Raw genomic sequence first — 14,693 nt, 5'->3', positions numbered from 1 at the left:
GCCGCCGCGATCCAGACGTTCTCCATGCCGCCGACATGTTCTTGCGGGACGCCATCTTGGATTTAGTGAAATCCCGCGATATTCAAGAAGGTGTCGCCGCAACAACATGTCGCTGGCGTGGACGACATCGGGATCCAAAAAGATGGCGTCGGCGAAATCTCGCGAGATTACGCCGACGCCATTTTGGATCCCGATGTCGCCCATGCCAGCGACATGTTGTTGCGGCGACGCCATCTTGAATATCGCGGGACTTCACGAAATCCAAGATGGCGTCCCGCAAGAACATGTCGCTGGCGTGGTCGACATCGGGATCCAAAATGGCGTCGGCGTAATCTCGCGAGATTTCGCCGGCGCCATCTTTTTGGATCCCGATGTCGTCCACGCCAGCGACATGTTGTTGCGGCGACGCCTTCTTGAATATCGCGGGATTTCACGAAATCCAAGATGGCGTCCCGCAAGAACATGTCGGCGGCCTGGAGAACGTCTGGATCCTGGATCGCGGCGGCAGAGGAAGATGTCGGGGCAGCGACGATGACGGTGTGAGTATGAGAAACGGAGTGAGAGAAAGGAACGTATGTGGAGTGAAAGAGTGAGTGGACATGAGTGGAGGTGAAAGGTGAGAGGAGTGTGTGTTGAGGCGGTGTGGTGTGTTGAGGGTTAACATGGCAAGAGGTGTTAACGACGTCGGCGAATCGCCATCTTGCATTCGTGAAATTGCGTCAATTACCTCACGCCGACTTGCTGTGCGGACGCTTGGCATTGCCTGTACCACCATAACTACTGCTGCCTTGGTCCTATGCCTGTTTACTGCCGGCGTCTAATTACTGGACCAATTTGCCTGTACTGCCATAACTACTGCTGCCTTGCTCCTCTGCCGGTGTCTAATTACAGGGCTAATTTGCCTCTACCGCCATAACTACTGCTGCATTGCTCCTCTGCCGGTGTCTAATTACAGGGCCAATTTGCCTATACTGCCATAACTACTGCTGCCTTTGTCCTCTGCCAGTGTCTAATTACAGGGCCAATTTGCCTCTACCGCCATAACTACTGCTGCCTTGCTCCTCTGCTGGTGTCTAATTACAGGGCTAATTTGCCTCTACCGCCATAACTACTGCTGCCTTTGTCCTCTGCCGGTGTCTAATTACAGGGCCAATTTGCCTATACCGCCATAACTACTGCTGCCTTGCTCCTCTGCCGGTGTCTAATTACAGGGCCAATTTGCCTATACCGCCATAACTACTGCTGCCTTGCTCCTCTGCCGGTGTCTAATTACAGGGCCAATTTGCCTCTACCGCCATAACTACTGCTGCCTTGCTCCTCTGCCGGTGTCTAATTACAGGATCAATTTGCCTCTACCGCTATAACTACTGCTGCCTTGCTCCTCTGCCGGTGTCTAATTACAGGGCCAATTTGCCTCTACCGCCATAACTACTGCTGCCTTGCTCCTCTGCCGGTGTCTAATTACAGGATCAATTTGCCAATACCGCCATAACTACTGCTGCCTTGCTCCTCTGCCAGTGTCTAATTACAGGGCCAATTTGCCTCTACCGCCATAAGTACTGCTGCCTTGCTCCTCTGACTGTTCACTGCCTGTGTCTAATTACAGGGCCAATTTGCCAATACCGCCATAACTACTGCTGCCTTGCTCCTCTGCCAGTGTCTAATTACAGGGCCAATTTGCCTCTACCGCCATAAGTACTGCTGCCTTGCTCCTCTGACTGTTCACTGCCTGTGTCTAATTACAGGGCCAATTTGCCTGTACTGCCATAACTACTGCTGCCTTGCTCCTCTGCCGGTGTCTAATTACAGGGCTAATTTGCCTCTACCGCCATAACTACTGCTGCATTGCTCCTCTGCCGGTGTCTAATTACAGGGCCAATTTGCCTATACTGCCATAACTACTGCTGCCTTTGTCCTCTGCCAGTGTCTAATTACAGGGCCAATTTGCCTCTACCGCCATAACTACTGCTGCCTTGCTCCTCTGCTGGTGTCTAATTACAGGGCTAATTTGCCTCTACCGCCATAACTACTGCTGCCTTGCTCCTCTGCCGGTGTCTAATTACAGGGCTAATTTGCCTCTACCGCCATAACTACTGCTGCCTTGCTCCTCTGCCGGTGTCTAATTACAGGGCCAATTTGCCTCTACCGCCATAACTACTGCTGCCTTGCTCCTCTGCCGGTGTCTAATTACAGGGCCAATTTGCCTATACCGCCATAACTACTGCTGCCTTGCTCCTCTGCCGGTGTCTAATTACAGGGCCAATTTGCCTCTACCGCCATAACTACTGCTGCCTTGCTCCTCTGCCGGTGTCTAATTACAGGATCAATTTGCCTCTACCGCTATAACTACTGCTGCCTTGCTCCTCTGCCGGTGTCTAATTACAGGGCCAATTTGCCTCTACCGCCATAACTACTGCTGCCTTGCTCCTCTGCCGGTGTCTAATTACAGGATCAATTTGCCAATACCGCCATAACTACTGCTGCCTTGCTCCTCTGCCAGTGTCTAATTACAGGGCCAATTTGCCTCTACCGCCATAAGTACTGCTGCCTTGCTCCTCTGACTGTTCACTGCCTGTGTCTAATTACAGGGCCAATTTGCCTCTACCGCCATAACTACTGCTGCATTGCTCCTCTGCCGGTGTCTAATTACAGGGCCAATTTGCCTCTACCCCCATAACTACTGCTGCCTTGCTCCTCTGCCGGTGTCTAATTACAGGGCCAATTTGCCTCTACCGCCATAACTACTGCTGCCTTGCTCCTCAGCCGGTGTCTAACTACAGGGCCAATTTGCCACTACCACTTCATAACTACTGCTGGGCAATTACAGGGTCAATTAGTATCTGTTTACTCTACAATACTCCAGGACGCCTTCTTCACTGCAAGATAACTGCCAAATAGACTCCTTTACCTGTGCCAACATGAGTCATAACAAAGTATGCCAATGCCAGTGAAAGGAAAGCAGCTTTAGCACTACGACAAAAACAACGCCGTGCTAATGAGACTCCTGAGGAAAAACACCATCGCCTTGAGAAGATTAAGGCTTATAAACGCCGACGCCTCACACATGAATCCCCTAACTCTAAATCCATAAGATTGGCTGAAGAAGCCTCTGCACGCTGTCACCGCCGACAACAGACGGCCTCTTCCTCATCATTATTATTAGACTCACAACAGGATGCTTCCACATCAGCATGTGGAACAATTTACTGCTACACTTCATCCCATATGCCGTTCACTGACATAACTAATAAGCAATCTGTTTCTGCCCTATCAATACCACCATTCAATACCGATGCACAGTATGCCAATGCCAGTGAAAGGAAAGCAGCTTTAGCACTACGACAAAAACAACGCCGTGCTAATGAGACTCCTGAGGAAAAACAGCATCGACTTGACAAGATTAAGGCTTATAAACGCCGTCGTCTCACACACGAATCCCCTAACTCTAAATCTATTACATTGGCTGAAGAAGCCTCTACACGCCGTCACCGCCAACAACAGACGGCTTCTTCCTCATCATTATTAGTAGACTCACAACAGGATGCTTCCACATCAGCATATGGAACAAGTTACTACCACACTTCATCCTATATGCCGTTCACTGACATAACTAATCAGCAATCTGTTTCTGCCCTATCAATACCACCATTAGTCAATACCAACGCACAGTTTCTTCACATACAAGCTGCTGTTAGCCCGCAGAAAGTGCAACCAAGACAAATATACGTTGGTCTCAAAACTAGGCGCACCCCATCGGTTGGACATGCACTTCTACTACAACCTCACATTTTCACTAATGATGAAAATAGTATTACCGAACACAGCTGTGGTGACATGACGCATGTATGTGAGCATTGCGAAGCTTTGCATTTTGTAGCAGATATACCTTCTGATAACTTTACGCTCTGCGGTCAGAAGGGTAAAGTCCATGAACCCATACTACAATATCCTGATGTCTTTACACGTTTGCTGAAAGGGCAAAGTGAATTTAGCAAAAATTTCATGGATAATATTCGAAGTATTAACAGTTCCTTTGCTTTTGCCTCCATGGGTGCAAATATTTCACCACCTCCTGGATATGGCCCATACTGTTTCCGCTTACATGGCCAGATCTATCATAGAACTGGAACACTACATCCCTCAGATGACCAGCAACGCGCATTTGCCCAACTTTACATTCTCGATACCACTACCGCAAACGAACAACGCTTACGATGTAAAGAAAATCAAAAATGTACAAAACGGAACTGTCATGCCAAACATCACTATGGCTATTAAACAAGATCGTACTCAAGACCCTCGACGCTACAATAATCCCACTGTCAGTGAAGTAGCAGTCGTGTTTCAAAATGACAATGGTGAGCCACTAATGTCCACTCGCAGGATTTCAGAATACTCAAGATGGCATGGCCGCAAGAACATGTCGCCGGCGTGGACAATGTCGGGATCCAGGATGGCGCCGGCGGAAGAAGATGTCGGGGATCGTGGAGCAGCGACGATGACAGTGTGAGTATGAGATACGGAGTGAGAGAAAGGGTCGTATGTGGAGTGAAAAAGTGAATGGACGTGAGTGGAGATGGTGAGAGGAGTGTGTGTTGAGGCGGTGTGTGTTGAGGAGGTGTGTGTATTGAGGGTTAACATGGCAAGAGGTGTGTCACTATCCTCTCGATGCAATAGCATCGGGCCTTAATCTACTAGAATAAATGCGCTAAGCAGCTTCCGGGTTGTAACAACTTCCGTCCAGTTGTAACTGGTGACGTCACAGCACACCTCTTGCCATATTAACCCTCAACACACCACTCCTCAACACACACTCCTCTCACCTTTCACTATCTCCACTAATGTCCACTCGCAGGATTTCAGAATACTCAAGATGGCATGGCCGCAAGAACATGTCGCCGGCGTGGACAACGTCGGGATCCAGGATGGCGCCGGCGGAAGAAGATGTCGGGGATCATGGAGCAGCGACGATGACAGTGTGAGTATGAGAGACGGAGTGAGAGAAAGGGTCGTATGTGGAGTGAAAGAGTGAGTGAAGGTGAGAGGAGTGTGTGTTGAGGAGGTGTGTGTGTATTGAGGGTTAACATGGCAAGAGGTGTGTCACTATCCTCTCGATGCGATAGCATCGGGCCTTAATCTAGTCCCTTAATAATAGTTGATGAACAGTGACATTAATAAAAAGGTATCCACTTATCTGTAAACTGCATAAGACCCAAGTCCCTATGCCCCCCTCCTCCATTCTAGCGGTTCATCAGGGGATAGTGGTAAGCTATAGAGGTGCTTGCAATGTGCACCATAACCTGCAGTAAGTGACCCAATGTAGTGCTGTAAAATATTGCTCCTGTTTTTCATGATTTGCACATATTATATGTACCTGGTGTGGTAATATTATTGGGATATTTATTTTTCATTCAAGGTGTATATATGGTGGGTGCTCAATATAGAAAGAGTTATATAGTGTTAGGAGTCTGATTTCTTCCTTCCCTATGATGAAATCTAGACCTTTACATGCTGCAGTCTCCTGTGTTTCATCTGCGGTAGAGGAGATTGCAGAGGAGAGTGCCTTGCGGCAACTCTCTCCAGAGGCTTCCTCTGTTCCCTCCACTGAGCATGCTCATGGGACGAGCTCCCATTGGAGTTCGGGAGTCACATGCTCAGGTCCTGTGTCTAATCCTATTGGCTCCTCCTGGAGCCTTGGAGACTTCCGGAAGGTCCCGTTTGGTATAAAAAGCGCGCATGGTTGTTCCGCCATGCGCTAGTATTTCATACTTGCTGCTGTATGTATTATGATGGATGCTTGGACTGGTGACTGACTTATTAAGAAACCCCTTCCCTCTGATAATACGATTGTGTGAGTGCTTGGGTTCAGCCAGTAGCAGCGCTAGCGCCAGCGTGCATATGCTCCATCTTGCTCAGCAGCTTAGCGTCTGCATTGCGCCAGCGTTATTGCAGCGCCTTGCCAGCAGCTCAGTTTTTGCCGCGCTGCAGTTGCAGCTTTCTCTGCGTCCGCGGTTGCAACGCTTCGCACCTTATTTGACGGTAGGTCTAGACGGAGTAGTCCTGCTGTTTAAGGCTACTCCTGTGACCGCGAATACCGCGACTGTATCGCTGTGTGTCTGTGACTCTGAACAGACAGCGTTTATTTTGAGCTTATTTGTCTGCAGCTCTGTGAGTATAACAGAGCTTGCTTTTGTGCACTGGGTGCCGTCTAACCCTTGTGCACATTACCGCCTTGTTCTCTGCCTCTCTAGCAGCGTTTTTTCCATCCACCACACGGCGGACCCCGGGTGGCGAAGGCACTTTATTTATTTTTTATTTAGTGTCTTCCGCCACTCCTAACATATAGAGACCAATAGGGTCAGTCCACATTGAGCGGGGGCTCTATATCTCTTATATTAGGGTGTCACCCTCCGGTGACAGGTAGGGGTAAAAACAGAGTTCCAATAAGGATTTTAGAACTCATCTCTTACCCTTTAACCTTAGTCATTGTTTGTGTATGATTATTCATGTTGTCTATTTATTCCTATCAATTTTAACAAATATTAAAATAAAGATTTTTTTTTTCACTTTTGATTACTTGTTAAAAGGAAACTGTTAGCAAGATTGTACCTAAGTAACCTACAGACACTCAGGTTGGCACTGTCATACTGTTTGTTCTATATTTTCAGTTTTTAGTTAGTGATATGCTCGTGTTCTAAGGCGGGGTTCATGTATGTGGTGCTCTGATTATACATTCCTAATGCAGGTTGCTGACAGGTCACTGATCCCTCACTGACCTGCCCCCTAGTTTACATAATGAATATAGTAATGTGTGCATTTGAGAAAAAGCATGTCACTTAATCAAAATGGCGGTGATTGTGCACTTTCTCTTATCGGTTAGTGCCTATTATCTTCCTGTGTTTCAAATATATAAAAAAATTACTCTCAATATGACGCCGTCGGGTGCACATGCGCATTAGCGTCTATCACGTTGTGATAGATGTTACTGCACAAGCACCGCCACCAGATCCTTGTTGCTGCAACCAAAAAAATGTACACTACAACAAAATGTCGCTGGCAGCGCTTGTGCACTAGCATCTCTCAGTACCATTTAGATGCTGCTGCGCAAGTGCCTTGTTGCTGAAGGCAAGAAAATAATTTACACCACAACAAAATGGCACCAGAGGCAGCATAAGCGTAGTAACATCTATCGCGTACCGAGAGATGCTACTGTGCAATCACCGCCAACGCCATTTTGTTGTAGTGTAGCCATTTTGGCTGCAGCAACAAGGAGCCGCCATTTTGCTGAAGTGACATGTTTTAAGGACCCCTTAGCTTATTCTTTTTGATTTTCTTATTCAACTAATTTTAGCATTAAAATACATACAGTATGTAGCTACACTTATAATGTTTACTTGATTCTGAATAGCCACAATGAAGGCAACAGGAAATTTTAGGGGGATCAGTGCTATGCCTCTTTTCTTCCATGGGTTCTCTTTATTAAACTCTTTCACCGCTTCCATCCTGGCATGGTATGCAGAACTCTTCATACAATCCACCCAACATCTTCTCAGATTAGTTGTATCAAACTCCTGCTTGTAGGGAGTTATAATGATGTTTCTGTACATGTTGATCTCTCTGACCTAGGGCAAATAACAGCACAAAAAATAATAAAACAATAAAATGTTTCCCTCTTGTAAAATAATAAAACAAATACAATATTGCTTCTATAGAAATTAAAACTGCAAATTTAAGCATCTTAAAGTGGCCTTCCCAGGGTGTAGTTAATCTGCGCTCCTCCACATTGAAATTGTAACATCATGAAGGAAAAGATGAGGAATTATGGAAATCACAGAATTGATAAACATGTTAATGTTATATAAATGATGAAAAAATGGAAACAAAATTTTGAAAACATTTCGACTTAGGCTGATTTCGCATTAGCATTTTTTTGCGCAGCGCATCGTGCGCATCTGATCGCATGCGTCATGCGCACCTATGTTTAACTTGGTGTGCGAATGGTTTTGCGTTTGCACGTGTTCATCTGTTTTCATGCGCATACATTTTTTCAAGGTGTCCGTCTAGATGCGCTCGACGCAACATCTTGCATTTTTGGGTCCGCCCAAAGGCATTAAAAAAAGCATGTGTTCGCTTGCGCACGAAATGCATCAAAACATCGCATTACAGTCTATGGGAACGCAGGCATGCGCATGGACATGCACATGCCTGTGTTTTGAACACATGCGTTGTAAGAGTAAACATGTCTAGACACTGGTTTAAACCACCCCTACACAAAGAAACATTGGGGGGTAGTGTAGATAAAAGAAGGTGTTGGCACTGGCAGTCCACTACTCTACAGCCTGCAAGAGAGAAGCATCAACTGGAATAATGTGAGTATTAAACCTAATGTCTGCCTGTCCTTTTTTCTCAATTTCCCTGCCTGCTCTCTGTTGCCTCTGCCTGCTTTGATACCTCTGCCTGTTCTCTGATACCGCTGTCTGCTCTGTGTTGTCCCTGACTGCTCAGATACCCCTGCGTGTTCTCTAAAATCCCTGCCTGATCTTTGTTGCCTTTGCCTGCTGTCTGTTGCCCCTGTCTACTCTATTACCACTGTCTGTTCTCTATTTCCCCTGCCCCTTCTGTGATATGCCTGCTTGATCTCTGTTGCCCTTGCATGCTCTCTGATGCCCTTGTCTGTTCTGATTCCCCTGTCTGTTCTCTGATACCCCGTCTGCCCTCTGATGCTCCGTCTGCCCTCTGATGCCCCTGTCTACTCCAATATGCCTGCTTGCTCTCTGCTGCCCCTGCCTGCTCTTACCCCTGCCTGCTCTGTTGCCCCTGCGTGCTCTGATATGCCTGCTTACTTTGTTACATGCTCTGTTTCCCCTGTCTGCTCACTCTGTTACCTGCGCTCTTACCCCTGCCTGCTTTCTAACATGCCTGCTTACTCTCTCTTATCTGCTCTCTCTTACCCCTGTCTGCTCTCTGTATCTGTATGAGCTGTTTTTTCTAAAGTAAAACTTCAGTATTCGGGTTAAATTGCCATGTTGGCACTTTGCAATAAGTAAGTTGGCTTTGGGTTGCATTTTGAACACTTGGTCTTTAAAAGGTTCGCCATCACTGCCTTAGGGTATGTGCACACGTTGCGGATTTGTCCTTTTTTCTCAATTTATTATGTACTAATGTCTCTTTTTTTTATTGCAGCATGTCTTCTGGAGAGGCATTTGAACCGGGCCCTGGTGATCTGGCACAAGCAGAGAGTGAAGTGAGTACCTTCCTTCCCTACAGATTGGTAAGTAATCGCTGTCGCATATACACATGTGGCAAATTAATTTTTTTCCTTTTTCAGACCTCATCGTCCACGGCAGCGGAGGAACAGCAGAAGCAGACAGTCCAAGTGTGGGTGGGGAGGCAGCATGTAAGTATAGACTGACCGATTGTACTTTTTTTTTTTTTTTCCCCCTGACTTTTTTCTGGCCTGTTTTTCCTCTTCAATCTTGCTTCTTTTCTGTCTTGTTTTCTATCTTTTTCATTTTCAAATCCAAGATTAAAGTTTTCCTTTCTTTTCTAGGCTCCACAATGGGATGAATAACCCGCCCTGGACAATGACACCCTGATCCAGTTAGTCCAGGAGAGAGTCCCGTTGTGGGACAGCCGTGATCCACTGCACTCTGACAACGTGGTGATCCGGCAGCTCTGGAATGAGGTGGCTGCAGCGATGCTGGATGGCTGGGACAATGCCTCTCAACGGGTCCACAAGGAATTTCGAAAGTATTTCCATGCTGTGTGATGCGGCAGTGACCTTGCCCGGGATCACACAACTGTGTGTGATGCTAGTAACTCCTGTGAGTTTCTAGCATCACACACATTTGTGTTATCCCGGCCTACAGTGCATTGTCTAATTATTTTTTTTTCCACAGTGTACAAAGTCAGAACCCGTTGGCGCTGAATGAAGGACCGCTTCAACAGGGATGTCCGTTAGGAGAGCCAGTGTTGCAGTGTTGCTGCAGCAAGGACCTCCAGAAAATAGATACCATCGGGCATTGGCCTTCTTAAGACCGGTCCTTGCCACCAGAGCGTAAGTATTTTGTTGTTTTATTGTATTGTCTACTGTTTTCTATTCCACAGGACCTCCACCACCAGCATGCCGCAGCAGCTACAGGATCCTGCCAGGAGGTCCCCCAGCTCCATGAGGTCCAACAGTACCAGGCACTCCAGGCAGGACACACCGACTGGCCACAGAAAGCACAACTGCGCACAAAAAAACAAAAACTCTTACTCTCCCTCCCCCCTCACCTCACACTGTCTCACCTGCCCCATGCCTCCAGTTATATCCCTGAGCTCCCTTCCCCCACAATTTTTGTTGCCCCTTCCCCTAGAACCCCTTCCTTGCCTTTTAGCCATTCCTCATCCCTCCACACCCCAACTTGCCACCATCTTCCCCCAAACGTCGCTCCCAGTAATTTTTTTTTTTCCTTTAAAATAAATGTCATTTTGTTTTCCCCCAATACTGTTTGGTTATTGTGTCTTTCACTGCCTACACACACTGTGCCGTACAATTTGTGGTTTTGCCACCACATAGCTCCAGTACTGACACATGTTTCTTGTCAGTCCTGGAGCTATGTGTTGTCAAAAACACAAATATATGACTTGTATTTTCACCACCAGTCTCTTCAGTCTGCTAATATTCATCAGACTGAATAGAGGATGGTGGTGAGTGCCAGGCATATCTATTCTTACCTTGCCAGGTATCATAAAGAGTGAATTGAGGATGATGTATTTTGGCCATCATCATTTCACTCTTTGTGACACAAGGCCAGGGAATTCTAGATATACCTTGTAATTAACCACATCATCTATTCAGTCTGTGGTGAATAGACTGAGGAGATGATGGAGAAAATACACGTCATATCTACAATACCCTGGCCTGGTATCGTAACTATTTAGCACACCTGGCCAGGTGACTATACCTATGAGTTGTCATCTGCAGTGTCGCTTCAGTCTGCATTATCTATTGCACGCAGACTGGAGAGATGCTGGAGGTTAACTCATGTGTATTCACCTGCCCAGGTGTCATAAAATTCTGAAGTCAGGATGCAGTTTTTTGGGCATCCTCACTTCAGCATGACACCAGGCCAGGGGATTGTAGTTGTATAAACTTTATCATCTCTCCAGTCTGCGTGCATACTGAAGCCACAGTGGAGATACTACAACTATTATTTATACTCACCTGGTCAGGTGTCATAAAGGCTAGTGCATCCCAAAATCACTATTTGTAACATCAGGCCAGGTGATATAAATATTAGTTGTATTATCTCCACTGTTGCTGCAATCTGCCTTATTGAACACAGACTGGAGAGATGATGAAGGTCATACAACTTTTCTATCTAGAATCACCTGGTCAGGACTCCTAGTAAAGTCAGAATGCACAAAACACAGCATCCTGAATTCACTGGACACCTGGGCACGTGATTATTGTATTGGAGTGTATAAAGACAGTGCACTCGGTACAGGTATCAAAACAGGTTTTTTATTTACATACACACAAGAAAACAATTTTACACCATTTTATCTTGCTATGCCACACGTCCTACATCAGAGATAAAGTAGGCGGCAAATTGGTCCCTCATTTGGCCAACTTCAACTGATGACCTGAGAGGGTGCAGAGTGAAGTCAGGCAATGGGTTGGCAGCTGGTTCATCTAGTTCAAAGTTAGGGTGCTCTTTAGCCATAACAAAATTGTGAAGAACCACACACACTTTCACCACCTCATCCACTGTTTCCAGTTTAAGATTAATGGCTGTACTGAGAAAGCGCCATCTGGACACAAGAATCCCAAAGGCACACTCTACAGTTCTTCGTGCCCTGGTCAGTTTGTAATTAAATATTTTTTTCGTGTGGTCCAAGTCCCAGCTGGAGTAGGGTTTCAGCAGGTTTTGGCACATTTGAAAGGCCTCACCTCCAACCATTAAAAATGGCAGTGGCAGACCTTCGGTGTGGGGAAGAGGCCGTGGCAGGGGGAAATTAAAATGGTTGCCATACAACCTACGGCCCATGCCTGAGTTTTTAAAAGCCTGGGAGTCATTGCCCCGGCCAACTGCCCCAATCTCCACCGCAACAAACAGACAGACTGCATCCGCAATGGCCAGGAGTACTGTAGAAAAGTACTTTTTATAGTTATAGTACTCCGATCCATTTCTTGTGGGTTTGATTATCCTGATGTGTTTCCCATCCACTGCTCCCAAACAGTTGGGGAAATTGCAGACTGTCAAAAATTGTTCAGCAATTTCAATCCACTTTTCCGTGGTGGGCAGAGGCATAAATTCTGGACAGAGAACATCTCACAAAGCCCGGCAGGTGTCCGCAACTATTCTCGACAAGGTGGAGATTCCAAGCCTGTACTGGAAGTGGAGTGGTGATAGGGTCTCTCCAGTAGCCAGGAATCTGCCAAACAGAGAAAAAAATTAATATTTATGTCTAGGGTTTTGCAAAACACTGAAATGAAAAAAATATTAGTACATGGCATAACAATAATTCTGCAGGCTTTTGTTTACTACATGGCAGAACAATAATTCTGCAGGCTTTGGATTAGTACATGGCAGAACAAAAACAATTATACAGGCATTTGTTTTTGAATATTACGTACCGTAATGTGACCAGGAGCCATTTCTCAGGAGGAATCGCACTACGGAGCTGTGTCCTGTCTCCGGATGGCTCCTTGAACACGACCAAGCAAATCCATGAAGCTTTCTTGGTACATCCGGGTATAGTCACTAAATTTCTCTTGGTTTGCCTGGAGCTCGCTATAGAGGGTGTGGTACCCGCCACGGCTCTCCCGGAATTCAATAATCGGATGTATCCAAAAACTCCGCCGCTGCCGTCTCTCTGCCTTTCTTGCTGGCAAGCAAATGCAAAAGCCTGAGACAGCACCATGTCCAAATCCAAGTTGAAGCGAAAACTCTTCCAACGCAGATCCATGGTGACAAAGGAAACAGCAGCAAAATCTGAAGAATTCAGCTGTAACAGGGTCTATATAAAGAATTCCCATGACACACACCCACTGATTTCCCATTGGTGGAGTCTGTTTCAAGGATTTTCCTCCTGTGAAATGTGACACCTAGCGAACACATGCGCATAAAAAATACAAACGCATGCAAATGCTGCGTTTTTTTGTTGTCATGCGTACGCTCATGCGTTTAACCCCTTCACGACCTTTGACGCCACGTAGGCGTCATGAAAAGTCGTGCCAGAACGACCCATGACGCCTATGTGGCGTCATGACTTTAAAGCCCCCCTGCGGGTCGGGTGACCTAGGTCACTGAAAGGTCACCCGACCCGCAGATACAGGGGGCTTTGTTCTTCGCCACAGGGGGCGTGGCTTCGCCCCCACGTGGCTACGATCGCTCTGATTGGCTGTTAAAAGTGAAACAGCCAATCAGAGCGATAGTAATATTTCATCAATGAAAATTGATGAAATATTACAATCCAGCCATGGCCGATGCTGCTGTAGCATCGGACATGGCTGGAGACACCGATTCCACCCCCCCACCGGCGATCGCCCCCCCGCAACTGAATGACAGCGGCGATCTGCCGCCGCTGTCATGATCTGCCCCCCTCCCATTCCCTCTGCTCCCCACCAGCTTCCGATAACCCCTCACCCCATCTCACCTCCCCCGGCACCTTCTAGGTCCCCCTGTTGCTCCCGGTGTCCAGCGGGTCCGGTTCATGGGCGCCGCCATCTTAGAAAATGGCGGGCGCATGCGCAGTGCGCCCGCCCGAATCTGCCGGCTGCAGATTCCATTCTTTCATTTTGATCACTCTCACAGTGATCAAAATGAAAGAAAAAGTAAATAAACCCCCCGATTATCACCCCCCCCCCCATAGGTAGGCACAACTAATAAAATAAAGAAAATATTTTTATTTTTCCATTAGGGTTAGGGTTGAAAAGAGGGTTAGGGTTAGGGTTGAAAAGAGGGTTAGGGTTGAAAAGAGGGTTAGGGTTAGGGTTGAAAAGAGGGTTAGGGTTGAAAAGAGGGTTAGGGTTAGGGTTGGAAAGAGGGTTAGGGTTGGAAAGAGGGTTAGGGTTAGGGTTGGAAAGAGGGTTAGGGTTGGAAAGAGGGTTAGGGTTGGAATTAGGGTTAGCATTGGAATTAGGGTTAGGCTTGTGGTTAGGGATGTGTTAGGGGTGTGTTGGGGTTAGGGTTTGAGTTAGAATTGAGGGGTTTCCACTGTTTAGGCACATCAGGGGGTCGCCAAACGCGACATGGTGCAACCATTGATTCCAGCCAATTTTGCGTTCAAAAAGTCAAATGGTGCTCCCTCCCTTCCAAGCCCTGACGTGTGCCCAAACGGTGGTTTACCTCAACATAAGCGGTATCAGCGTACTCCGGAAAAATTGCACAACAACTTTTGGTGACTAATTTCTCGTGTTACCCTTGGGAAAATAAAAAATTGGGGGCTAAAAAATTATTTTTGTGGAAAAAAATGATTTTTTCATTTTCACGTCTCTGCATTATAAACTTCTGTGAAGCACTTGGGGGTTCAAAGTGCTCACAACACATCTTACATACGTTCCTTGGAAGGTCTAGTTTCCAAAATGGGGTCACTTGTGGGGGGTTTCCACTGTTTAGGCACATCAGGGGCTCTGCAAACATAATGACGACCGCAGACTATTCCATCAAAGTCTGCATTTCAAAACGTCACTACTTCCATTC

The 14,693-nt window shown here is 46.7% G+C and overlaps 1 protein-coding gene across 2 annotated transcripts in view; it reads right to left on the bottom strand.

The window, feature by feature from the left end:
* Nucleotides 1-14,693, bottom strand: part of LOC141054221 (aldehyde oxidase 1-like) — a 295,390-nt gene that overhangs the window by 52,516 nt on the left and 228,181 nt on the right. The window contains exon 26 of one of the 2 annotated variants that reach the window (XM_073551452.1): nucleotides 7,395-7,622. The exons of the other annotated variant lie outside the window; for it this stretch is intronic. Coding sequence (XP_073407553.1) covers nucleotides 7,395-7,622 — 228 coding nt within the window. The remainder of the gene's footprint in view (nucleotides 1-7,394; nucleotides 7,623-14,693) is intronic. 2 annotated transcript variants of the gene reach the window in all.

Source organism: Dendrobates tinctorius, unplaced genomic scaffold (assembly GCF_039654945.1).
Source record: "Dendrobates tinctorius isolate UK_male_01 unplaced genomic scaffold, ASM3965494v1 ptg000177l, whole genome shotgun sequence".
In the NCBI taxonomy this organism is placed as follows: Eukaryota; Metazoa; Chordata; class Amphibia; order Anura; family Dendrobatidae; genus Dendrobates; species Dendrobates tinctorius.
The sequence above is the reverse complement of the archived record's forward strand: the minus strand, read 5'-3'. Positions and strand labels throughout refer to the sequence as shown.